Source organism: Dendrobates tinctorius, unplaced genomic scaffold (genome assembly GCF_039654945.1).
Source record: "Dendrobates tinctorius isolate UK_male_01 unplaced genomic scaffold, ASM3965494v1 ptg000103l, whole genome shotgun sequence".
NCBI classification, from domain to species: Eukaryota; Metazoa; Chordata; class Amphibia; order Anura; family Dendrobatidae; genus Dendrobates; species Dendrobates tinctorius.
Genome location: NW_027361771.1, coordinates 22,245,903 through 22,272,764, shown reverse-complemented (window position 1 = coordinate 22,272,764; position 26,862 = coordinate 22,245,903). Strand labels below are relative to the sequence as shown.

General features: G+C 44.4%; 1 protein-coding gene across 5 annotated transcripts in view; it reads right to left on the bottom strand.

Annotated features, from left to right (window-relative positions):
- SLC16A3 (solute carrier family 16 member 3) overlaps window positions 1–26,862 on the bottom strand; it is a 52,436-nt gene that overhangs the window by 3,676 nt on the left and 21,898 nt on the right. For all 5 annotated transcript variants that reach the window (XM_073588149.1, XM_073588145.1, XM_073588148.1 and 2 more), the window contains 3 exons: window positions 15,011–15,252; window positions 2,076–2,219; window positions 1,166–1,933 (listed from right to left, as the gene is read on the bottom strand). In XM_073588149.1, coding sequence (XP_073444250.1) covers window positions 1,166–1,933; window positions 2,076–2,219; window positions 15,011–15,233 — 1,135 coding nt within the window. In that variant the 5' untranslated portion in view covers window positions 15,234–15,252. The remainder of the gene's footprint in view (window positions 1–1,165; window positions 1,934–2,075; window positions 2,220–15,010; window positions 15,253–26,862) is intronic.

The following is a 26,862-nucleotide window of genomic DNA, read 5'->3' as shown; positions in this document are numbered from 1 at the left end:
CTACTGACACAGAGACAAATAAGCAAGACTGCAGTTTGTCAAAATGTATGTGAGCAAGCCAAAGATAGAGCTTTTGGTAAAGCACATCAATCTAATGTTTACCGAAAACTGAATGAGGTCTACAAAGAAAAGAACACAGTACATATGGTGGAGAATATTTTGGGGTTATTTCGCTGCCTCTGGCACTTGGTGCCTTGACTGTGTGTGAGGCATCATGAAATGTGAAGATTACCAAAAGATTTTGGTTTGCAATGCAGTGCCCAGTATCAGAAAGCTGGATTTTCATCCTAGGTCATAGGTCTTCCAGCATGACAAGGTCCTCAAACGTACTTCAAGAAGCACCCAGAAATGGATTGAACCAAAAAACTGAAGAGTTCTGAAGGGGCCAGAAATGAGTCCAAATCTAAATTTCATTGAACACCTGTGAAGAGATCTTAAAATTGCTATTGGGAGAAGGCACCCTTCAAATATGGGAGACCTGGAGCAGTTTGCAAAAGAAGAGTGGTCCAAAATTCCAGTTGAGTGGTGTACGAAGCTAATTTATGATTATAGGCAGCAACTGATTGTAGTTATTTGTTCCAAAGGGTGTGGAACCAAACATTAAGTTGAGAGTGTCAACAGTTTTTAGGGTTTTGTGTTACATTATGCCCAGTTTGCCTAATTTACCTTTTTTCTCTGTTTTTTTGTGTTGCTCCAATACACACAAAGGACATCAATATGTGAATAACAAAACATGTGTATTTGAAATAATTTTCTGGGAAAAACACTTCATTTTCTGGCCATTACTGTACATTACTATGAAGCTGTCATGTTCTAGACAGGGAACCCATGGCCAGTCCATGCATTGTGATCCGATCTATAACTGATTTGTATGGACGTCTGAATGCACCCCAAGTGTAAGCTGGAAGTGGCTATTTCAATGTCTATGGAGTATCAGAATTGAGTTCCAGCTCACATATAAATGCACTAAATGCTGTTCCACAGTCAATATAGGGATACTCTATGTGTTTACTAATTTCCAAAGGCAAAAAATATAGAGATCTGTGTGATCCGGCAAGTTGGAATAGCCATCTTGGAAGGTGGAGAAATTATCTAATTAATTAGTGGTAATATTTAAGTTCCCATGAGTCGGAAAAGGAAAAAAAGAGTCAACTTCTAAGCTTACCTGCTGATGGTGGTCCAATAAGTACAGCCATTGCTTCCATCAGAAGAACCAATCCAATAGCACTAGAAAACTTCTGTGTGCCAACAATTGCCATGAGGACCTCAAACTGTAAAGCACCAACCATCCCATATGAAATTCCAAAAAAGATGCAGAAAACCACAAGGCCTCCGTATGTATCTGACATGGATCCCATTAGATCTGTGAACCCATTAAATATCATTGCGAAGCCAAACAGATAGACACAGCGTGGACGAACCCACTGCAGTCCTGCAATGACCCCACAGGTGGGCCGTGCAAAAATGTCAATAAATCCAAGAATGGTAAGGAGGAAAGCAGCTTTTGTATCCTGAACACCAAGGTCTTTTGCATAGCTCACCACAAACACTGGAGGAACAAAAAGCCCCAATACCATAATAGAAGCAGCTAAAGTGTAGATGACAAATCCACGGTCCTTGAACACAGAAAAGTCAAGAAGTTTTTTAGGTTTGGGTTTTTCTACTTCTTTGGTCTCTTCTTTCTCAGTCTTTGGTGGCTCTAGTGGCCTCATCAGAGCACCACATGCACAGCAGTTGAGGAGCAGACCTCCTAATATGAGAAAGCCTCCCCGCCAGCCAAACTCGTACTGAAGAATTTGTCCTAATGGAGACAGGGCACAAAGGAACACAGGGCTTCCAGCAGCCGCCAATCCATTGGCAAGTGGACGCCGTTTGTCAAAGTATCGATTTAACATAATGAGAGAAGGCTGGAAATTTAATGCCAGTCCCAGACCTGTCACAAAACAAAAAGAAAATCAAGCTCAAAATTTTACTTTTTAACTTTTGCAGCTAATATTATTTTACAATGTACGCTAAACCCATTATCAATTCTTAAAATTCTTCATATCATCACTACCCAAAATCATATAACCTACCTGTGATGACTCCAGCAGTGAGGTAGATTGTTATGATGTTCGTACAAAAGGAGGCACACACCATCCCAAGTGAGGCAAATAGACCACCAACCATCATTACTGGCCGGCACCCAAACCGGTTTACACAGATACTACAGATAGGACCTAAAACAGGAGATATAGTAGTTAACCAATAAAAAGGAGAAAAATATACATATCAAAAAGATAAGTAATTATAGAGTGGAGGCGTCCGCATTATTATTACATATACCGTAATTATACAAGTCAGGCGTTTTCCAAGGAAATATTGGTTTTAAACTTTTTGCAAGTAGTCACAATTCTGAACACCATGTTTCTGATCAAGTCATGCCTTCCATTTATCCTGTATAACACAACATTCAGTCACATCCTTTAATATTTGCATTATCCAAATATAGTGATGAGTGAACGTGCTCGAAAAAGATGTTATCCGATCATGCTTGCCTGCTAACAGAGAGTCTTCAGCGTGCCCGAATAATATGTTTCAGTCCCCATAGCTGCATGTCTCGCAGCTGTTAGACAGCCGCAATACATGCAGGGATTGCCGGTTTGCTAAGCTGTCTAACAGCCGCGAGACATGCAGACACGGGGACGCGAACATATTTTTCGACCACGCCAAAGACACATGGTTAGCACACAAGCATGCTCGGATAACACCTTATTTGAGCATGTTCGCTAATCACTATCCAAATGCCATCTTGGGGGATATTGATTTTTACTATTATGGAAACTGGGCTAAACCTTGCAATGAACAAGAAAAGTCATCTCCATATGCCCCAATAATCATGGACGCGTAGGTGATCACCTATGTAAAATCTGGAGCTGAGGTATGTGCAGATGACGTCTTTTTCAGGTGGATTCCGCTCAGAAAACCACCTGAAAAAGCGCTAATTGCTCAAAACAGCAAGCAGCTGCATTTCTATGGAAACATGACTTGATATTGATATGTTCAGTCTTTTGAAAGTCTTTTAACCACTTTAGGTTTCCAAAGACAACCAAGTGGTTAAATGAAGAGACGTGTCCATTCTTCAGATATTTTCTGCTCTGAAAATGCTCTATACTTCACATTGCAAGTCAGTGGGAAGGCTCAACAAACATCAGGGAATCTTTTTCAGCATTCTGCTAGAATTTTCACTTGAAAATTGTTGATTGGAGTTTAAAAAAAAAACAAAAAAACAATTAGTCAAAAACACTGACAAAGCGTTTCAGAAACATCCAAAAAAAAAAATCTGTGAAAAAAGATATTTTGGGAAAAGAAACACTAGCGTTTCCTGAAGTGTCTTCTTCTTGAAAGACTTGCTGGATTTGTCAACCTGACAAATCCATCAAGCAACAAAGAATTCAGCATGTTAAAATCCAGTAACAGGTGGTGCCCATACACACTATACACATTAGACTGCCGCTTACCCTGCCAATTTCAGTGGAATCAGCCAATACTGATGATATAAACCAGTTAGTAATCGGAAACGAGGAGGGTTTATCAATAGAAACCTGTACAGATTTTTTTTTCTCCTTATAATCAAAAAATACAAGAAAAAAAAAACAGAATCTAAAATGTGATCCCTTACTGAAGAAATCGGCACCTCGCTCTTATTCACAGTGCAAGACAATGGATGTTCACAGAGAATCAGGATGAATTATCGCTGTGTCATACTGGACAGGCTAAGCTCTCAGTAATGGATTACGCCTCATTAGTGAGAGACGGTTGTGGCAGAAGCCGATTTGTTGTCTACTAACCACACCAGATAATGTGCTAGTGAGTATTCACCCGCGCCCAGGACCCAGTATGGCAACTGAAGGCAATTATCACAGTCTGCAAAGGTCATTTTGATCTGAACTGTAAGGCCGGGGTCACACTGGCGATTAACCCCTTCACCCCCAAGGGTGGTTTGCACGTTCATGACCGGGCCAATTTTTACAATTCTGACCACTGTACTTTTATGAGGTCATAACTCTGGAACGCTTCCATGGATCCCGGTGATTCTGACATTGTTTTCTCGTGACATATTGTACTTCATGTTAGTGGTAAAATTTCATTCAAATAACTTGCGTTTATTTGTGAAAAAAATGGAAATTTGGCAAAAATTTTGAAAATTTTGCAATTTTCCAACTTTGAAGTTTTATGCCCTTAAATCACAGAGATACGGCACACAAAAAACTTGATAAGTAACATTTCCCACATGTTTACTTTACATCAGCACAATTTTGGAACCAAAATTTTTTTTTGTTAGGAAGTTATAAGGGTTAAAAGTTGACCAGCGATTTCTCATTTTTACAACACCATTTTATTTTTAGGACCACATCACATTTGAAGCCACTTTGAGGGGTCTATATGATAGAAAATACCCAAAAGTGACACCATTCTAAAAACAGCACCCCTTAAGGTGCTCAAAACCACATTCAAGAAGTTTATTAACCCTTTAGGTGCGTCACAGGAATTTTTTTGAATATTTAAAAAAAATGAACATCTAACTTTTTTTCATAAAAAAAATAATTCAGGTTCAATTTTTTTTATTTTACCAAGGGTAACAGGAGAAATTGGACTGCAAAAGTTATTGTGCAATTTGTCCTGAGTACGCAGATACCTGATATGTGGGGGGGAACGACTGTTTCGGCGCATGGCAGAGCTCAGAATGGAAGGAGCGCCGTTTGACTTTTTCAATGCAAAATTGGCTGGAATTCAGATTGGACGCCATGTCACGTTTGGAGAGTCCCTGATGTACCTAAACAGTGGAAACCCCCTACAAGTGACCCCATTTTGGAAACTAGACCCCCTAAGGAACTTATCTAGATGTGTGGTGAGAACTTTGAACCCCCATGGGCTTCACAGAAGTTTATAACATAAAGCCATACAATTAAAAAATCATATTTTTTCCACAAAAATGATCTTTTCACCCTCAATTCTTATTTTTCCAAGGGTAACAGGACCCTAAAAGTTATTGTGCAATTTGTCCTGAGTACGCTGATACCCCACATGTGGGGGTAAACCACTATTTGGGCGCATGGCAGAGCTCGGAAGGGAAGCAGCGCCATTTGACGTTTTGGGCTGGAATTGAGATCGGACTCCATGTCGCGTTTGGAAAACCCCTGATGTACCAAAACAGTGGAAACCCCCCACAAATGACACCATTTTGGAAACTAGACCCCCTAAGGAACTTATCTAGATGTGTGGTGAGAACTTTGAACCCCCATGGGCTTCACAGAAGTTTATAACATAAAGCCATACAATTAAAAAATCATATTTTTTCCACAAAAATGATCTTTTCACCCTCAATTCTTATTTTTCCAAGGGTAACAGGACCCTAAAAGTTATTGTCCAATTTGTCCTGAGTACGCTGATACCCCACATGTGGGGGTAAACCACTATTTGGGCGCATGGCAGAGCTCGGAAGGGAAGCAGCGCCATTTGACGTTTTGGGCTGGAATTGAGATCGGACACCATGTCGCGTTTGGAAAACCCCTGATGTACCAAAACAGTGGAAACCCCCCACAAATGACACCATTTTGGAAACTAGACCCCCTAAGGAACTTATCTAGATGTGTGGTGAGAACTTTGAACCCCCATGGGCTTCACAGAAGTTTATAACATAAAGCCATACAATTAAAAAATCATATTTTTTCCACAAAAATGATCTTTTCACCCTCAATTCTTATTTTTCCAAGGGTAACAGGACCCTAAAAGTTATTGTGCAATTTGTCCTGAGTACGCTGATACCCCACATGTGGGGGTAAACCACTATTTGGGTGAATGGCAGAGCTCGGAAGGGAAGCAGCGCCATTTGACGTTTTTGGCTGGAATTGAGATCGGACACCATGTCGCGTTTGGAAAACCCCTAATGTACCAAAACAGTGGAAACCCCCCACAAATGACACCATTTTGGAAACTAGACCCCCCAAGGAACTTATCTAGATGTGTGGTGAGCACTTTGAACCCCCCAGTGCTTCACAGAAGTTTATAACGCGTGAAAATAAAAAATTCGTATTTTTTCCACAAACATGATCTTTTAGTCACCATTTTTTTATTTTCCCAAGGGTACCAGGAGAAATTGGACCTTAAAAGTTGTTGTCCAATTTGTCCTGAGTATGCTGATACCCCATATGTGGGAGAAAACTACTGTATGGGCACACGTCGGGGCTCGGAAGGGAAGTAGTGACATTTTGGAATGCAGACTTTGATGGAATGGTCTGCGGGTGTCATGTTGCCTTTGGAGAGCCCCTAATTTACCTAAACAGTGGAAACCCCCCACAAATGACACCATTTTGTAAACTAGACCCCCCAAGGAACTTATCTAGATGTGTGGTGAGCACTTTGAACCCCCCAGTGCTTCACAGAAGTTTATAATGCCCGGGCGTGAAAATAAAAAATTCGTATTTTTTCCACAAACATGATCTTTTAGTCACCATTTTTTTATTTTCCCAAGGGTACCAGGAGAAATTGGACCCCAAAGGTTGTTGTCCAATTTGTCCTGAGTATGATGATACCCCATATGTGGGAGAAAACTACTGTATGGGCACACGTCGGGGCTCGGAAGGGAAGTAGTGACGTTTTGGAATGCAGACTTTGATGGAATGGTCTGCGGGTGTCATGTTGCCTTTGGAGAGCCCCTAATGTACCTAAACAGTGGAAACCCCCCACAAATGACCCCATTTTGAAAACTAGACCCACTAAGGAACTTATCTAGATGTGAGGTGAGCACTTTGAACCCCCAAGGGCTTCACTGAAGTTTATAATGCCAGGGCATGAAAATAAAAAAATCGTATTTTTTCCAGAAACATGATCAATTAGTCCCCACTTTTTTCATTTTCCCAAGGGTAACAGGAGAAATTGGACCCCAAAAGTTGTTTTCCAATTTGGCCTGAGTACGCTGACACCCCATATGTGGGAGAAAACTACTGTATGGACACACGTCGGGGCTCGGAAGGGAAGCAGTGACGTTTTGGAATGCAGACTTTGATGGAATGGTCTGCGGGTGTCATGTGCGTTTGGAGAGCCCCTGATGTACCTAAACTATTGAAACTCCCCACAAGTGACCCCATTTTGGACACTAGACCCCCCACGTAACTTATCTAGATGTGTGGTGAGCACTTTGAACCCCCAAGTGTTTCACAGAAGTTTATAACACTCGGACGTGAAAATAAAAAAATCATTTTTTTCCACAAAAATGATATTTTTGCCCCCAATTTTTTATTTTCCTAAGGGTAACAGGAGAAATTGGACCCCAAAAATTGTTTTGCAATTTGTCCTGAGTAGGCTGATACCCTACATGTGGGGGTAAAACACTGTTTGGGCGCATGGCAGAGCTTGGAAGGGAAGGAGCACCATATGACTTTTTCAACTCAGAATTGGCTGGAATTGAGATCAGACGCCATGTTGCATTTGGAGAGCCCCTGATGTGCCCAAACAGTGGAAACCCCCAATTATAACTCCAACCCTAACCCCAACACACCCCTAACCCTAATCTGAGCCCTAACCCTAGCCCTAACCCTAGCCCTAACCCTAACCCTAGCCCTAACCCTAGCCCTAACCCTAAGGCTGTGTGCACACGCTGCGGATTTTGCTGCGGTTCCGCAGCAGTTTTGGCCGCTGCGGACCAGCAGCAGTTTTTGCTGCGGTGTACAGTACCATGATTCCCTATGGGAATCAAAAACCGCAGTGCAGACGGTGCGGAATTTTCCGCGCGGATTATCTGCGGTTTTCAATCCGCAGAAAGAATTGACATGTCAATTCTTTCTGCGGATTCTCCTGCGGTTTGCCATCTCCTCTATTGAGGAGATGAAAAACCGCAGGACAAAACCGCAGAGCAATCCGCAGGTAAAACCGCAGGTCTTTTGACCTGCGGTTTCACCTGCGGATTTTACAAAATCCGCACCTAATCCGCAGCGTGTGCCCACAGCCTTACCCTAACGGGAAAATGGAGATAAATACTTTTTTTTTAGTTTTATTATTTTTCCCTAACTAAGGGGGTGATATCGGGGGGTTTGATTTACTATTTATGGCGGTTTTTATGTTTGGCGGCTGTCAGACGCTAAAAGACGCTTTTTATTGTAAAATAGTTTTTGCATCACCACATATTGAGAGCTATAATTTTTCCGTATTTTGACCCACTGAGTCATGTGAGGTCTTATTTTTTGCGGGACGAGTTGACGTTTTTTATTGGTACCATTTTCGGGCACGTGACATTTTTTGATCGCTTTTTATTCCTATTTTTGGGACGCAGAATGAACAAAAACCAGCGTTTCATGAATTTCTTTTGGGGGGGTGCGTTTACACCGTTCCGCGTGTGGTAAAATTGATAAAGCGGTTTTATTCTTCGGGTCAGTACGGTTACAGCGATACCTCATTTAGGTCATTTTTTTATGTTTTTGACGGTTTTATGCAATGAAAACTATTTATATAAAAAATAATTATTTTTGCATCGCTTTATTCTGTGAGCTATAACTTTTTTATTTTTTCGCTGATGATGCTGTATCGTGGCTCGTTTTTTGCGGGACAAGATGACGTTTTCAGCGGTACCATGGATATTTATATGCGTCTTTTTGATCGCGCGTTATTACACTTTTTGTTTGTTTGGAGGTATTGTAATAAATCATTATTTTTTGCTTCGTTTTTTATTTTTATTTTTTAAGGGGTTCGCTAAAAGGGTTAACTAATGGGACAGTTTTATAGGGCTGGTCATTACGGACGCGGCGATACCTAATATGTGTACTTTTATTGTTTTTTTTTTTATTATTTCCAAAAAATGGATTTATTGGGGGAATATTTTTTTTTTTTTTTTCTAATTTATTTGGCGATTTTTTTTAATTTATTTTTACATTTTTTTTTAATTTTTTTTTTACTTTATTACATAGTCCCAGGTGGGACATCACTGTCCTGTGACAGATCGCTGATCTGTCACATCACAGATCACTGTGACAGATCAGCAATCTGTCACAGGCATTGAAGAAGACTTCCTCTTGCCTGCGCTTTGCAGGCACTGAGGAAGCCAGCTTCCTCAGGTCCCCGAAGGCCCCCGTCGCCATCTTGGATTCGGGGGCCTGGAGGATAGGAGCCCCCCGCAGCAGCGCTGCACATTGCGCTGCCGTGGGGGGCTCAGGGAAGCACGGAGGGAGCCCCCTCCCTCCCGATGCTTCCCTTTAACTCCCGGTACACCGCGATCATGTTTAACGTGTCGGGGGTGGTCCGTGACCGCCCCTGACACATTGTGCCGGGTGTCAGCTGTGATCAGCTGACACCCGGCCGCGATCAGCGGCGCTCACCACGTGGGCGCCGCTGATCGCGGTAGACGTACTATCCCGTCCACGGTCATACGGGCCCGGGTACCGTGGACGGGATAGTACGTCGGATGTCAGGAAGGGGTTAAATCGGACGAATGCAATGCGATAAAAAATCGCATTGCAGTCGTCCCAATGTTATTTTATGGGGCAGCTCCCATCATGCGATTTTTGATCGGATCCGATCCTCGGACCAAGACAATCGTAGCATGCTGCGATTGTCACCGATTTTCGGATCGGATTCGACAATACAAGTCTATGGGGGCGAGAAAAATGGGACTAAAAACGGACCAGATGTGTGACTTGCGATAAAATCGCACCCGGTGTCCTTTAGCAAAAGCCGGCAATTCTTCCAATACAGTAAAATCACAGAGACCGGTTAAATAAAGAATGAATAGATCTAGACACAGATATATATATATATATATATATATATATATATATATATATATTTTATACATGTCATAGAGACACATTTATACATATATTTCGAATTCATACAGTTCATCATAGCAGAATAGCCGCTGAAACATTTGCCGGCTCTTGTATAATTATTCTCCTGCCCGACATGAAATGACATATGGTTTACATATAGTTAACCATTTCATTTCATGTTTTTTTGTTATGTCTAACTATATGTAAACCATGTGTCATTTCATGTCGGGCAGGAGAATAATTATACAAAAGCCGGCAAATGTTTCTGCGGCTATTCTGCTCTGATGAACTGTATGAATTTGTAATATATATTAATGTGTCTCTATGACATGTATAATATATATATATACATGTGTCTAGATCTATTCATTCTTTGTGTGGGGAAACCTGTCATTGGGCTCCATTATATGTCCATTTTGGTATCCTGCGAGAAAATCTCGCCAGACGGATGTCAAACGGATCCTTACATGCGATGAAAATCGCATTGATGAAGAAAAATCGCATCAAAAACGGATCAATGGTTAAGATACCTTTGTGCGATTTCGGACCGTTAAAATGGGACCGTTTTTTTAATGGTTGTGTGTGACTCCAGCCTAAGGTCCATTTCTGGAAGGAAAATCAACTTATAGCACAGAGTAAATTGTTGGATGTGGACCTTCAATAAGTTCTGTGATTCTGACCTCCCTCATCTTGGCTAAACGGGGCTGTGTACTGAATGATAAACTGCTGTCAGATACCCTCTTGCACGAGACGTAGTCAGCCACCCCTATTCAAAGTCAACACAATCAGACCACTTTTCTCTAATGTGTATGGGGGTGATTAGGGCTCTTTCAGACTGGCATGTAGCCAGCGTAAAACTCAGACGAGTGCCATCTGATGTTTCACTATGGAGCAGTGCTGACTAGCGGTTATTTTCTCATGCTGAGTTGGCAGTGGATATCAGATAGTGCGCACTCATACAAGTCTATGGGTGCATGCAAAACTTCAGACTGCCCTCAGATGCCATCCAAGCGCAGTCCGATATATGCAGACTCACAGAGTGGAGAAAATGGAGAAATTAAAAAGATTTTCACACAAATAAAATCTCATTTTAATCAATATATCTTTTAATAATAATATTTTCCACAATTGGATGCATTTAAATAAAATGTTCCTGTGCTGAAGGTAATCATATAAATGTGCCCCTGCTGTGTACTGTGTAATGGCTGTGTCTGACCGTGCAGGAACATTTCTCTGCCTGTTTTTAAACAATGTTTGACCTCCAAGAAAGAATCAGCTGTGATCCCATACTGTAATGTCTGTATATTCTTTTACTTCCTCCCTGCCCTGGAGATGTAGTATGATCAGACCATGTTCCTACATGGTCAGACGCATCCATTACATAGTACACAGCAGACGCACATGTATCTATATATATAATTGCCTTCAATTATCCGTCATCCACTTCCGTCTGGATGTCCCCGAATCCCACAATCCACCGCACCGGAAGTACGCCGACCGCCATATTGGAATACCCAAGTACACACACGTACTCACATACACACACATGTACTCACATCTCCAGCACAAGCCGCAAACCACCCTCTTTCCTACCGGCTGTGACTGCACTGAGGTGGGTGGGCAGGCAGCAGCGGGACACACACACACGTACTCACACACACACATGCATACACACACGTACACACAGACACACACATGTACACACACGCACACATACATGTACACACACATATGTACACACACGCACACATGTACTCACACACGTACTCACACACGTACACACACACACCCACTTCCCTCCCGATGCAATAGCATCAGGCACACCTCTAGTAAGATTATAAAATAGAAATACATGCAGACGCACAGTACGGTCCCAAATGCCGGCGGCAGTGCAGGGTATTGATGCGCGAGTTTCTCGCATCACACTCGCAAGTGTGACCCCGGCCATAAGCATACAAACTCCAGGGCGTAAATAAAATGCAAGTTTTCCAACCTTTGTTGGAAAAGATTCAGCATAAAGGCCTGTGTACATGTTGCAGATTTCAGAGAGATACCAGGGTAGCGTGGATTTTTTGATCTGCGCTGCTAATTTAGACACAATCCAAAAAATCTGCATTTTTCCTGCCAAGAGATGCAGAAAAGGTGCACAAATTTCTGCCCCAAAGAGTTAATGTGTGCACATAGCCGAACGTATTTTATTCAATTAAATCTCTGGTGTTGCATGTATGCGAGTAAAGTGGGTGGTCTTACTAGTGACTGACAGCTCTCTGTGCGTGCACGATGATACAGGGAAGACTGTCAATCACTAATAGGCTCACCCACATGGACTCATTTGTATACAAACACCAAGGATTTCAATGAACATTAAGTAAATTTTACTGAAATGTTCTCCCACAAAAATGTATCCCAAGCTAATCAGCTCCGCTTGCTTGCAAATCAGATAACATTTTTTAGATGTCAGGTTCCCTTTATATGAAATCAGGAAATAAAATGAGACCGCCATCATAGAAGACTGGAAGATAGATGATCCCATGTAAATAAGTGACAGGTTGCCAGTCCAGCTGGACCATTAGCCTTTCTTCACTCAGCAGCTAGATACAACACTAGGCTGGATTACACCGTCCTTATCCTGGTCTGGCTTATCCGGCTCGGGGAGAGAAATCACATACAACTGAGAGAATCAGTGTGCTCCTGGCAGGAACCCAAAATGGTTTGGAAAAAATATAATCCAGACAAAGAACGACAGCTCAACATACAAATACCGCTTCCTGTCTAGTGTATCTGGGTATCTGAGCTTCCCAAAAACATTGTTTTCCCTTAGCCTCGGGATTTGATGTGCTCTTGAAAGCATGCTGTAAGTTTACATCGAGTAGATGTCATTATCCTCACAAATCACAATAACATCTTTTGCTGCTGGAATCTCAGTCCAAGGTCTCGCACACAAGTCCATATGGTGTATCTGTGCTGCATGGACATGCAAAACATGAGCTTACACTGTACCTCCACTGATATACAGTTGTGCTCAAAAGTTTACATACCCAGGTAGAATTTTTGCTTTTTTGGTCTTTTTTCAGAGAATATGAATGTTAATACCAAAACTTTTTCTCCACCCATGGAGAGTGGTTTGGTTAAGCCACTTATTGTCAAACTACTGTGTTTTCTCTTTTTAAATTATAATGACAACCCAAAACATATAAATGACGCTGATCAAAAGTTTACATACGCTGGTGATTTTGGCCTGAAGTTGACACAAATGGATTTGAATGGCTACTAAAGGTAACATCCTCAACTGTGACCTGTTTTCTTGTAATCAGTGTGTTTGCATAAAAGCTGAGAGAGTTTATGGGATCCAGACAGACTCTTGCATCTTTCATCTAGCCACTGACATTTTTGAATTGTGAGTCATGGGGAAAGCAAAAGAATTGTCAATGGATCTACGGGAAAAGGTAGTTGAACTGTATAAAAAAGGAAAGGGATACAAAAAGAAATCCAAGGAATTCATAATGCCAGTCAGCAGCGTTCAAATTGTGATTAACAAATGGAAAATCAGGGGCTCTGTAAAAACAAAACTACTGTCAGGTAGACCAACAAAAATTTTACCCGCAACTGCCAGGAAAATTGTTTGAGGTGCAAAGAAAAAAACCCACAAATTACATCAGTTGAAATACTGGACTCTCTGAAAACTAGCGGTGTGTCTGTTTCAAGATGCACAATAAGGAGGCACTTGAAGAAAAATGGGCTGCACGGTCAAGTCACCAGAAGAAAGCCATTACTGTGCAAATGCCACAATGTATCTCGCTTACAATACGCAAAATTGCACAGAGACAAGCCTCAAAACTTCTGGAACAAGGTAATTTGAAGTGATGAGACAAAAATTGAACTTTGTGGCCACAGCCATAAACGTTACATTTGGAGAGAGGTCAGCAAGGCCTATGATGAAAGGAACACCATTCCTACTGTAAAGCACAGAGGTGGATCTCTGATGTTTTGGGGATGTGTGAGCTACAACAGCACAGGAAACTTGGATAAAGTTGAAGGAAATATGAATGCAGCATGTTATCAACAAATACTGGAGGCAAATTTGCAATCATCAGCCCGGAAGCTGTGCATGGGACATACTTGGATGTTCCAACATGACAACGATCCAAAACACAAGGCTTAGTCGACCTGTCATTGGCTACAGCAGAACAAAGTGAAGGTTCTGAAATGGCCATCTCGGTCTCCTGACCTCAATATCATTGAGCCACTCTGGGGAGATCTCAAGCGCAGGAATTTACAGAAACTGAAGGCTTTTTGCCAAGAAGAGTGGGCAATTTTACTATCTGAGAAAATAAAGAACCTCATCCACAACTACCACAAAAGACTTCAAGCTGTCATTGATATTAGAGGGGGCAATATATGTTATTATGAAATGGGGTATATAAACGTTTGATTAGGGTAATTTTGATATAGAAGGGTTAATGTTTTTCCTTGTTTTGCTAGAATTTGTTTTGTTGCAGCCTTATAGTCTCCAATTCTCGGATTTTATACTTCTTATCTCATATGCAATGTACTCAAAAACATGTTTTGGGTACATGGTAAATAAAGTCATCATGACCTGGGTTACAGGGGGGGCTACATGAGTTACATTGCTGTAAATGGTATAAAATTCTGCATTCTTGGGTGAATAAATAGAAAAGTGACTTGCTCACAACCAGTGTGCATTCTTTTCTCTGAGCGCTTGTTATTTGGGGGCTTAATCTCTTAATTCGGCCTCACTAGTGATACGACATATTTGACTTTGGGTCAGATCTAAAACAGCTACAACAGGATGTTTTGGGTTGTCATTATGAGCGTCTCCGCAAGATAGACTTGCTGCGGTCTAGAAAGGCGCGCCGCATGTCTGGTTATGCAGGGACGCCGGAGGCGTCCCTGCATGCATAGTGGAGATGGGACTTCATAAAATCTTCTCCACTATGCTGTAACAACTGGCCGCTGCGGATTGGACGCTGCGGCTGTCCAATCCGCAGCTTTTACTGACCATGGGAACATACCCTAACACAGCCAGCACCTGACATGTATGGAGCGGGCACAGCTCAAGAGACCTTTCTATATACTGGCAATTGGCATGTGTTGTAAATTTACCTCACAAATAGGGAAGGGATTTATTGGTTGGCCACTTTGAGTAAACTTACTCAAAATGGGAGTTTTAGAGCATGAAGAGTGCTTACCTGTTCCATAAAGCATAGCTAGTAGGATAGAGGAGATCCATGCTGTGTCACTGTAACCAATGCCAAACTCCCTGATTAGCTCCTTGAAAAATACACTGACTGCTTTAGGAAAAGCGTAGGAGAATCCAGTGATGACAAAACAGCCAAAAAGAACGGCCCATCCCCAACCACCATCCGGAGCCTTCACTTTCGACGGATTGTCATCCACAACCACGGCTCCCATGGTGCACTATTCTATCCACCTGCAATGAAGAACAAAAAAGATTTAATACTTATACCCAGATTGGTCATTGCCCTGAACCACAATTTTACATCCTTGTACCCCCACAATCAATTGGCATGTATTTCAGCACTGTAGTGGTATGGGATATCAAATCCATGGAAAGGTTCCAGAAACAACCACATTTACAAATCATGTGCGGCAGTAATGTCTGCAGCATACCTGCTGTTTGTGGACATGTCCTGAAGTAAGCCTGGAGTAAGAATCATCCACAACCATCTATACATACACATCACACAAGCAGATCACCAGACTACAGTGGTTGCCCACAATATAGCACTTGACATGTATTTAGGCTTTTTAGCAACTTTGGGTTACAGCGTTTTGGGGGGAAAAACATTTAGCTATAAAAGCATAAAGTACATAGGAGAAATCCATAAATTAGTAATTACAGGGTTTTTTCCAGTCTCAGAAGAAAGGTTTGCAATTTCAAATTGACTGCCAAAATGTGACAGCCTGTGTGCAACACATACACTGCCATGATTCCTTTGTATTCCTCATATGTGCGGGTGGTCACGTGACTGCATGTGCTTCTCACAACATTACAATATCATCAACAAGTTAATTTATTTCAGTTCTTCAATACAGAGAGTGAAACTCCTATATTATATAGAGTCATTACAAACAGAGTGATCTATTTCACGTGTTTATTTCTGTTAATGTTGATGATTATGGCTTACAGCCAATGAAAACCCAGTAGTCATTATCTCAGTAAATTAGAATACTTTATAACATCAGCTTGAAAAATTGATTTTTAAAATCCGAAATGTTGGCCTACTGAAATGTATATTCAGTAAATGCACTCAATACTTGGTCGGGGCTCCTTTTGCATCAATGCGGCGTAGCATGGAGGTGATCAGCCTGTGGCACTGCTGAGGTGTTATGGAAGCCCAGGTTGCTTTGATAGCAGCCTTCAGCTCATCTGCATTGTTGTGTCTGGTGTCTCTCATCTTCCTCTTGACTATACCCCATAGATTCTCTATTGGGTTAAGGTCAGACGAGTTTGCTGGCCAATCAAGCACAGTGATATTGTTGTTTGTAAACCAGGTATTGATACTTTTAGCAGTGTGGACAGGTGCCAAATCCTGCTGGAGAATGAAATTTCCATCTCCAAAAAGCTTGTTGGCAGAGGGAAGCACGAAGTGCTCTAAAATGTCCTGGTAGATCACTTGCATTTCTTAAGCTAATATGTAAAACTTTGTGATCTCTGATGTGATACGTATATAGTCTGCCTATTCCCCCATTTTTGGGGGTCTTCCCTGTCTTCAGAGGGTATTTCTGTTTCCCCACCCTATCCCTTTGTTCTTGTATTCCTTCCCTACCCTCATAAAAATTCTTAAAAATTTAATAAAGATTATTGGAAATAAAATGTCCTGGTAGATGGCTGTGCTGACTTTGGTCTTGATAAAACACAGTGGACCTACACCAGCAGATGACATGGCTTCTCAAACCATCACTGATTGTGGAAACTTCACACTAGACCTCAAGCAGCTTGGATTGTGGCCTCTCCACTCTTCCTCCAGACTCTGGGACCTTGATTTCCAAATGAAATCCAACATTTACTTTCTTTGTGGAGTGTGTCAATGACTGCCTTATGGACCTCTGTCAAGTCAGCAGTCTTCCCCATGAATGTGGAGCCTACTGAAACAGACTAAGGTACCTTTTACATGCTTAGGAAGCCTTTGCAGGTGTTTTTTGCTAATTATTCTAATTTAATGAGATAATGACTTTTGGGTTTTCATTGCCTGTAAGTTTCACTTTTTGTATTGACGAACTAAAATAAATTAACTTTTTGATTATATTCTAATTTTGTGAGAAGCATCTTTATGTGATTTGCTGTGCCAACTAGTTTCATCTGACTTCTCTAAAAAAAAAAAAAAAATCACTTATTTGTAGTCACATAATCACCCCACTCGAAAGGGGAATCATGGCAGTGTGCACGATTCGGCAGATTGGAAAACCCCTTTAAAAGCATGATTGCTCAATCCAAAAAAAACAGGATTTTTTTGTTTATATACAGATATTAAGAACTCCAAAAACATGAAATGAACACTAAAATGTAGCCACCCACTGGCAGCAAATGTTTAGGAACACTGGCAATCGGGATTTGTCCACTCCTGCATCTGCAGTCAAAAGAAAAGGTCTCACTACTAACTGTAATGTGCTACTCATACTGGTCTAGACAAGAAGATAAACTGTAAATTTTTATTTACGGCTGCCAAAACTTTTAATAGAACATAGGACATTGCTGCCAAGCACATTTAATACTTCATGGTCCTAAGGAATCCTGAAGCAGATCTTCCTCTATGTACAGTCTACATGACCTGCCTATATATCCTATTAGGGCATATGGACATCATAGAGAGGTCTGATCCCCAAGTCAGAATAGGAACCTCTTATTTAGACTTTGTAGTAGGCCACATTCACAAGCTCCTTATTTTTGTAAGCATTTTACATCATTATTTGTAAGCCAAAACCAGGAGTGGGTGATAAATACAGAAGTGGTGATGTGTTTCTATTAGACTTTTCCTCTGATTGTTTCTCTCTTGGTTTTGGCTTACAAATACTGATGTAAAGTACTGACCAAATACTGAACGTGTGAACATGGCCTTATATAGAGTTTATTATCATATATGGCACGTTGAAATGTGTATTTAGTATATTCATTGGTGGTTTGCTTATGTGGCTTCCCCCACAGTACACCAGCTAATATTTAGCCCAGCCTGCAGGTCCAGAAATGATGAAAGGTGGTGGTCTTATCAGTGCTAGGCAGTCGAGCATGTGAGGCTTGTTACCCATGTGAGTACAGAGACCTCCTGGGAGAAACGCTAGTACACAGCAGATAAATACAGAAAGTTGACAGAAATGGCCATAAAGGGCCCCAAAGTACTACCATAGAGGTGAAGCAAAAACTTTTATCTGATGAGTCACTGGAGCACATCACTAGAGCAAATTTGAGGCAAAAGAAGAAACATGAACCATCATATGGATCCCTCTGATCTAGAGATAACCCAAAAAATCTATTCAGGGCTAAAATTCCTCCAACATCCTGTTCAGAACCAAGGCAATGACTCAGCATTGGAGCTCAGATTGTCAACCTTTGACTGACACATTGCAAGTGGTGGAACCACTGTGCCGTGGTCCGAGGAGAGCCTGGAGGGACATAACTAGGTGAACACCTGACTTATCACCAGCGCCCCTGATGGTGGGGTTAGACTTGGCCCCAGATGGACAACAAGTGCTACACCAGGATGGGCCTCAGACGCACAGTAGCTGACCCTCAAGAGGCAGATAGCTGGAACAACCTAGTAGGAAAGTTAATTTGATACAGGCAGGCACAGCAGAAACACAGGAACAGAAGGCGTAGACTGGTACGGCTGGTATGCAGGCAAGCATTGGGAGGTGTAGATTGGTATACAGGCAAGCATTGACAGGTGCAGGTTGGTACGGCTGGTATACAGGTGTAAGAAGATGGACCGGACTGGGGGTACCTCTCTTGCGCCGATCCCAGAACTGTCAGGCTGTCACCATTGTTGCCCAGGGGAAAGCTTTCCGTCCCGGACCGACCTTTGCACTATTCAACAGAGGGCATATGTTTTATAAAAGGGGCTGTGCGCGGGAAAGGAAGGAGAGACTTGGCAGTAAGACAGCTTGCGCAGCAGGGGAAGGATGGGGCTCTGACCTTCGAGCAACGTGACAGCGCAGGCCCATGCAATAGACCCCCAACTGTCAAGTACAATGACTGAGCAGAGACCTGCTGTGTGCCCGCTGGCCCCTGCATCTGAAAGTGCCACACGCTCCAGGCCAGTTTTTGCTGTGCGCATGCCGCTTGAGACAGACAGGGTGACTTGCATAGAACTGTGTCCTACCTCACCCGTAGTTTTCTGCCAAGCTGAACCATGCTCGGGCAGCGTCACAGACTACTCTTCACTCTGTATGACGAATTCAGACCCAGGACCCCACTCGAGACATCAAGGACTCGTCGGCACCGTTAGGAACTGGAACTTCAATTTCTTCAGGACAACCCCGGGATTGTCACGCGCCGGTTGCGGAGTCGCCAACGTTGAGCATTAGGACTCTACAGCTAAGAAGCCGATAAGTTTAACCCCTCATGAACAGTTGCATTATCTATTGCCATTGTTACCTTAACCCGCTCTTATACTGGGCCTTTTCCTCCTGCCATATCCCCGTTTACCCATCACCTCCCTGCGTGGAGTAATCCCTAGGTTAATAAACCTGTTAGCTCTTGTTCTGCCTCCTGTCCGTTACTGCAACCCGCAACCTACTTACACAGGCATGAACTGGCAGGTGAAGGCTGCTACGGGACGTATATAGGCAGGCACTGACGGGTGCAGGCTGGTATGCAGGCTGGCAGTGGAGAGTGAAGGAGATATAGCAGAAACATCTTGCCAGCCCTTTTTTATAAACTGTACAAATGTGTGACTGCCTATCTGTTTAAGTTGATTTATGTATCATTGTATCCTTATCTTTAATTTTCTTTTTGTGCATATACCATCATGTAATTTTGAAAACATGTTGATTTGCATTTTGGTATTTTCCTTCTTCTGAGAGATAGAGGATGACTTCTCGGGAGTTGGGGATTTAGAGCATTTTATTGAGGGTTGCCTGATTTTATATTTAAATTTACATTTCAGGACAATAAAAAATGGTCAAATTAGAGTCAATTTAAATTAAATCTGCTTATTCTATTGTTGTCATAGCACTGATGTGTTGATATTGCAGTTGGTGGAAGTGACCGATACGTTATGGTGGACTATTGTATTGAATAGACGCTGTTAAATAAAGGTGATGAATATGGATAAGATTTGATGGCCAACCTGAAGGATGTAAAAATGGTAACATCATCCTGGGGCAGCTTAGCTGTTAAAGCACAGGAGTGAGGATCTTTGGTAGGGTCATTGAAGTGGACTGGCTCCGCTACTGTGGCAAGTCAGAACGTGCCGCCCCTGGTGTGCTGTCTGCAGCTTGTTGTATATCAGGCAGCCAGGGGATCTCACGGTATCTCAGAATATACTTGCTGAGCATTTCATCTGATGCTAAGGGTGTATTCACACATGCATGTGAAGCGTTGGTGTGCTGTCTAATTTCTTCTGGCATAGCACATAGACCCATTAGCAAAATCTGATCAGAATTTGACATGATCTGAGTCTCACATTCAGATCTGTGATTTTCATGAATGCGTGAGTATCATACTCTTCGATTCAGTTTGTATTCTGTGGCTGGATTCTCTTTCTGCCGAGCCACAGGAGACACATCTCTTCTCTGGGTGTTTTTGTTCTGCTTTTCAGGCTGTAGTCAGCTTAGCAGAACACAGGTGTTTCCATTTGTGTAGCTATTACCTTTTGGGTGCTGCTTTATAATCTGTCCCCCCTGCTGTCGTTTCCTGCTTGTAATAGATTCATTTAGATGTTCTGACATTATGTTGATGTTTGGAGTTAGTCAGTGAGATTGAAGTGAAGCATTTTGACTTTGCTGTTTCTTTGCTATACTTTGCTCCTATCTTCTGTTTATTATTAAGAAGTAGGCAGTATATTTGTTAACAGTACTTACTTTATTCTTTGTTTGGTATTTTGTTATTTGCTTTACTCACTTTGGGATCTTTCTTCTGTTCAGCACACTTTTCTTGTAGGTACCGTAATTCACACTCTGCTCTGCCCTGCCCTCCGGTTCTTTAGGGGGAACGTGAAGCAACTTGTTGGCCTTTTAGGAAGTTTAGGCCAGAGTTGCCATCTCTTTGTCTGTGATTAGTTCTCTCTGTAACCTCACGTACCACTGGGGACTGCAGAGTCAGGATATCTAGTCCGTACAGAAACCGGCAGGGTCAGTTGCAGTTTTTAGTGTCATTTTCCAGAGTGAGTTGCTACACAGGCATAGCTATACTAGGAGCTGTTAGGAGCATTCAGGGAAAGCAGCTGTCGAGTGGGGGCACCATTGCTTTATCTTAGGGTGCCAACCTCCACTGTCAGGTAGGGACAGACAAAGGTCAGATTAGGGCTTTTACCAGTCTGAACAGAGATCTCTCAAGTTCAGGTTGTCCCCCTGGCTTGTACGTTATACCCATGTGCTTGTGCAGTCAAAAAAGTGAGTACATCCATGAAACTATGGGTCTGTGTGCTGTCTTCCTCTTGGTATCTGTTATGATCTATGAGATTATTGTTATGCTGTAATGTCTATCGCCTGTACAAGTCCCCTCTGAAATACAAAGTGCTGTGGAATATGTCGGCGCTATAGAAATAAAATTTATTATTATTATAAAAAAGCAAACTTATAATATGACAGTACATGGATGCATGCATGCAGCCTACTGTGACTGTCATGGTCATGTGGTTTTAAGTAAAGCTGTGGGTTTTTAATAATAAAATAATGTGCCACTCCTGAAGATGCAGGATCCGGGGCCGGGCGAGAGGGCTTATTTCAGCAGTAATCCATTTCAGCAGAGTCAAGCTGCACCAAAATAAACTGAAACTCTTCAGCCTCTTGAGAAGTATGGCTTTAAGAATTTCAATTGGTTATTATTGGAGAATATAAATAGGAGAGGGTGTTCCAGTGGGTGGTGATATTCACAGATCAAGCAGACATGTTTTTAAAACATGGTGATTTCTTTAGTCAGCATCTTGATAACGTCTTCCTTTTCTAGTATTTTGCATCCCCACTATTCTGAGAAGAGAGATGTTTCTCAGAGTTGCTTTTGCCCAAGTTAGGCTATGTGCACACGTAGGCTATGCTCTCTCTCTCTCTCTCTCTCTCTCGTTTTTCCGGGCACGGGTTCCTTCGCCGGATCCGTCAAAACAACGGTCCGGTGCCACACGTTGCTGTCCATCCGCTAACGGATCCGTTTTCCGCCATTTTCGCGGATTACAACTGTTCTGAAAAACGGAGATGTGAAACAGGCCTAATATGTAATTTTCTGCCCGGTTTCCCCTTGTGTCAGTTTAATGGAGTTGTCCAGTAGTAGTAGACAACCCCGTTTAATAATTTGCGTGCCCCATCAAATAAAATTGATACTCGTGTCCAGCAGCGGCACCTTTTCCTGTGATATCGGCACTGCTGCCAATCAGCGGCTGCTGAACAGTTACGGCCTTTACCAGGAAGCTGGGGAAGGTAAGAATAATCTTTTTTCTTTCTTTTTTAACGTGTTGGAAAAGAACAGCAGAACAAAGTACATTATAATAAGAAGCGGTTCACAATGGAGGACATTATTTATAATATTATAATAGTAAGGGTTTCAGGATGGGTACAGTTCTGATATTATAATAGGAAGAGGCCCAGGATGGGGGACATTTTTAACATTGCAATAGAAAGGAGCCCAAGATGGACAACATTTTTTATAGGCTGGGGCCCAGGATGGGAACATAATTATAAGAAGGGGCCCAGCATGGGAGACATTTGTTACAAAATGCATGCCAAGATGAGGAAATTATTAGGGTAAGTTCACACAGGGCGTTTTTGCTGCTTTTGTTTTCTGCAGCAAAACCTGATTTGTTGGCAGGAAATAAGCTGCAGCAAAAAGAAAGGTTTAGGCTGAGTGCAGACGGGGTTTTGAGCCCTGCGGATTATTCCGTGCAGAATGGAAGAAAACCGCAGGTCAAATGACCTGCATTTTTCCTGCGGATTTCTTCCTTTTTTCACGCGGTTTTCATGCGGTTTTTGTGCGGTTTTCCATTGCGGTCTTCCCCCTGCGGATTTGGTGACAGGGGAGATAGAAAACCGCACAAAAGAAGTAACATGCTGCGGATTTTGTACCGCGGAAAAATCCGCAGCGTCTGCACAGCGTTTTTTTTTTCATTCATTTTAAAGGTACTGTACATCACAATGCGGATATGCAACGTTTCTGCGCGGTAAAATCCGCTGCCGAAACGCTGCAAATCTGCATCGTGTGCACATGGCCTCAGGTGTGGTGTTTGGTGCATTTTTGGAGTATTTTTTTCATGCATTTTTGTGTCTCTTTGCGCATGCCAATAAAGTTGAGTGCCCACCTATAACATTAATGCTCATCCTCCTATACCAAGACATGGCTACTACCAGACACTTCCTCACAGTATCTCACTATCAGGACACCTCACTACAAGACACTATCTCACAATAACTCACTATCAGGACACCTCACTACAACCTGACACTACCTCACAATAGCTCTTAACACCTCACTACAACCGGACACTACCTCACAATAACTCACTATCAGGACACCTCACTACAACCTGACACTACCTCACAATAGCTCTTAACACCTCACTACAACCGGACACTACCTCACAATAACTCACTATCAGGACACCTCACTACAACCTGACACTACCTCACAATAGCTCTTAACACCTCACTACAACCTGACACTACCTCACAATAGCTCTTAACACCTCACTATAACCTGACACTACCTCACAATAGCTCTTAGCACCTCACTACAACCTGACACTACCTCACAATAGCTCTTAACACCTCACTACAACCTGACACTACCTCACAATAGCTCTTAACACCTCACTACAACCGGACACTACCTCACAATAGCTCTTAACACCTCACTACAACCGGACACTACCTCACAATAGCTCTTAACACCTCACTACAACCGGACACTACCTCACAATAGCTCTTAACACCTCACTACAACCGGACACTACCTCACAATAGCTCTTAACACCTCACTACAACCGGACACTACCTCACAATAGCTCTTAACACCTCACTACAACCGGACACTACCTCACAATAGCTCTTAACACCTCACTACAATCGGACACTACCTAAATTAAAGGAAAGGGCTCAGGACAGAGGACATTATTATAGCAAGGAGCCCTGGATGATGGACATTATTATACGAAGGGACAAAGGATGGAGGGCATTTCTTACAGGATGGGGGTCTGGATGGAGGACATTATTATAAGAAGGGACCCATAATGGGGGACATGATTGCAGGAAGGGGCCAGGTTGGATGACATTATTACATGCGGGCAGGGCCGCCATCAGGGCATGACAGCCCTTACAAGTGTATGGGTCCCCAGTGATTAGGAGGGGCCCGCCCGGCGCCCGAGCACACTGGCAGCCCGAGCTCTGTCTGCTGTGTGCGCACAGGACCTGTGATGAGGTCACAAGATGGGAGGAGTCCGGTGTCACATGATCAGGGCCCTGGACGTATTCAGGACTCTGCTGTGCTTGTTGTCGTGTACTGCTGGATGAGGTAAAGTTTCTGTGCGGGGACCCCGGTGATTAGGGGGGCCCGGTGCCCGCACGGGGCCTGAGAACAATGGCAGCCCGGTCCACGCTCGGCCCCGGGCCCCCCTACGTTTTGTTCAGGCTCCTCCAGCTCCGTCTGCTGTGTGCGCACAGGACCTGTGATGAGGTCACAGGAGGGGTGGAGTCAGGGGTCACATGATCAGGGGCCTCATGTCTGCAGGACTCTGCTGTGCTGGTTGTCATGGTGTACTGCTGGATGAGGTAAAGTTTCTGTGTGGGTTCAGGAGGGGTTTACAGGGTGGATGTAGCAGAGCTGTGTGTGTACGAGGTGTACGGAGCGGAGCCGTGTGTGTACGAGGTGTACGGAGCGGAGCCGTGTGTACGAGGAGTACGGAGCGGAGCCATGTGTGTACGAGGTGTACGGAGCGGAGCCGTGTGTGTACGAGGAGTACGGAGCGGAGCCGTACGTGTACGAGGTGTACGGAGCGGAGCCGTGTGTGTACGAGGAGTACGGAGCGGAGCCGTACGTGTACGAGGTGTACGGTGCGGAGCCGCGCGCGTACGAGGTGTATGAAGCGGAGTTGCGCGTGTAAGAGGAGTACAGAGAGGAGCCGCGCGTGTAAGAGGAGTACAGAGAGGAGCCGCGCGTGTAAGAGGAGTACAGAGAGGAGCCGCGCGTGTAAGAGGAGTACGGAGCGGAGCCGCGCGTGTACGAGGTGTACGGAGCGGAGCCGCGCGTGTACGAGGTGTACGGAGCGGAGCCGCGCGTGTACGAGGTGTACGGAGCGGAGCCGCGCGTGTACGAGGTGTACGGAGCGGAGCCGCGCGTGTACGAGGTGTACGGAGCGGAGCCGCGCGTGTACGAGGTGTACGGAGCGGAGCCGCGCGTGTACGAGGTGTACGGAGCGGAGCCGCGCGTGTACGAGGTGTACAGAGAGGAGCCGCGCGTGTACGAGGTGTACGGAGCGAAGCCGCGCGTGTACGAGGTGTACGGAGCGGAGCCGCGCGTGTACGAGGTGTACGGAGCGGAGCCGCGCGTGTACGAGGTGTACGGAGCGGAGCCGCGCGTGTACGAGGTGTACGGAGCGGAGCCGCGCGTGTACGAGGTGTACGGAGAGGAGCCGCGCGTGTACGAGGAGTACGGAGAGGAGCCGCGCGTGTACGAGGAGTACGGAGAGGAGCCGCTCGTGTACGAGGAGTACGGAGAGGAGCCGCGCGTGTACGAGGAGTACGGAGAGGAGCCGCGCGTGTACGAGGAGTACGGAGAGGAGCCGCTCGTGTACGAGGAGTACGGAGAGGAGCCGCGCGTGTACGAGGAGTACGGAGAGGAGCCGCGCGTGTACGAGGAGTACGGAGAGGAGCCGCGCGTGTACGAGGAGTACGGAGAGGAGCCGCGCGTGTACGAGGAGTACGGAGAGGAGCCGCGCGTGTACGAGGAGTACGGAGAGGAGCCGCGCGTGTACGAGGAGTACGGAGAGGAGCCGGGCGTGTACGAGGAGTACGGAGAGGAGCCGGGCGTGTACGAGGAGTACGGAGAGGAGCCGCTCGTGTACGAGGAGTACGGAGAGGAGCCGCGCGTGTACGAGGAGTACGGAGAGGAGCCGGGCGTGTACGAGGAGTACGGAGAGGAGCCGCGCGTGTACGAGGAGTACGGAGAGGAGCCGCGCGTGTACGAGGAGTACGGAGAGGAGCCGCGCGTGTACGAGGAGTACGGAGAGGAGCCGCGCGTGTACGAGGAGTACGGAGAGGAGCCGCGCGTGTACGAGGAGTACGGAGAGGAGCCGCGCGTGTACAAGGAGTAAGGAGCGGAGCCGTGTGTACGAGATGTACGGAGCGGAGCCGTGTGTACGAGGAGTACGGAGCGGAGCCGTGTGTATGAGTTGTGCGGAGAGGAGCCGTGCGTGTACGACGAGTACGGAGAGGAGCCGTGCGTGTACGACGAGTACGGAGAGGAGCCGTTCGTGTACGACGAGTACGGAGAGGAGCCGTGCGTGTACGACGAGTACGGAGAGGACCCGTGCGTGTACGACGAGTATGGAGAGGACCCGTGCGTGTACGACGAGTATGGAGAAGAGCCGAGCGTGTACGAGGTGTACGGAGAGGAGCCGTGTGTGTACGAGGAGTAAGGAGCGGAGCCGTGTGTACGAGATGTACGGAGCAGAGCCGTGTGTACGAGGAGTACGGAGCGGAGCCGTGTGTATGAGTTGTGCGGAGAGGAGCCGTGCGTGTACGAGGAGTACAGAGAGGAGCCCCGCGTGTACGAGGAGTACGGAGAGGAGCCGCTCGAGTACGGAGAGGAGCCGCGCGTGTACGAGGAGTACGGAGAGGAGCCGCGCGTGTACGAGGAGTACGGAGAGGAGCCGCGCGTGTA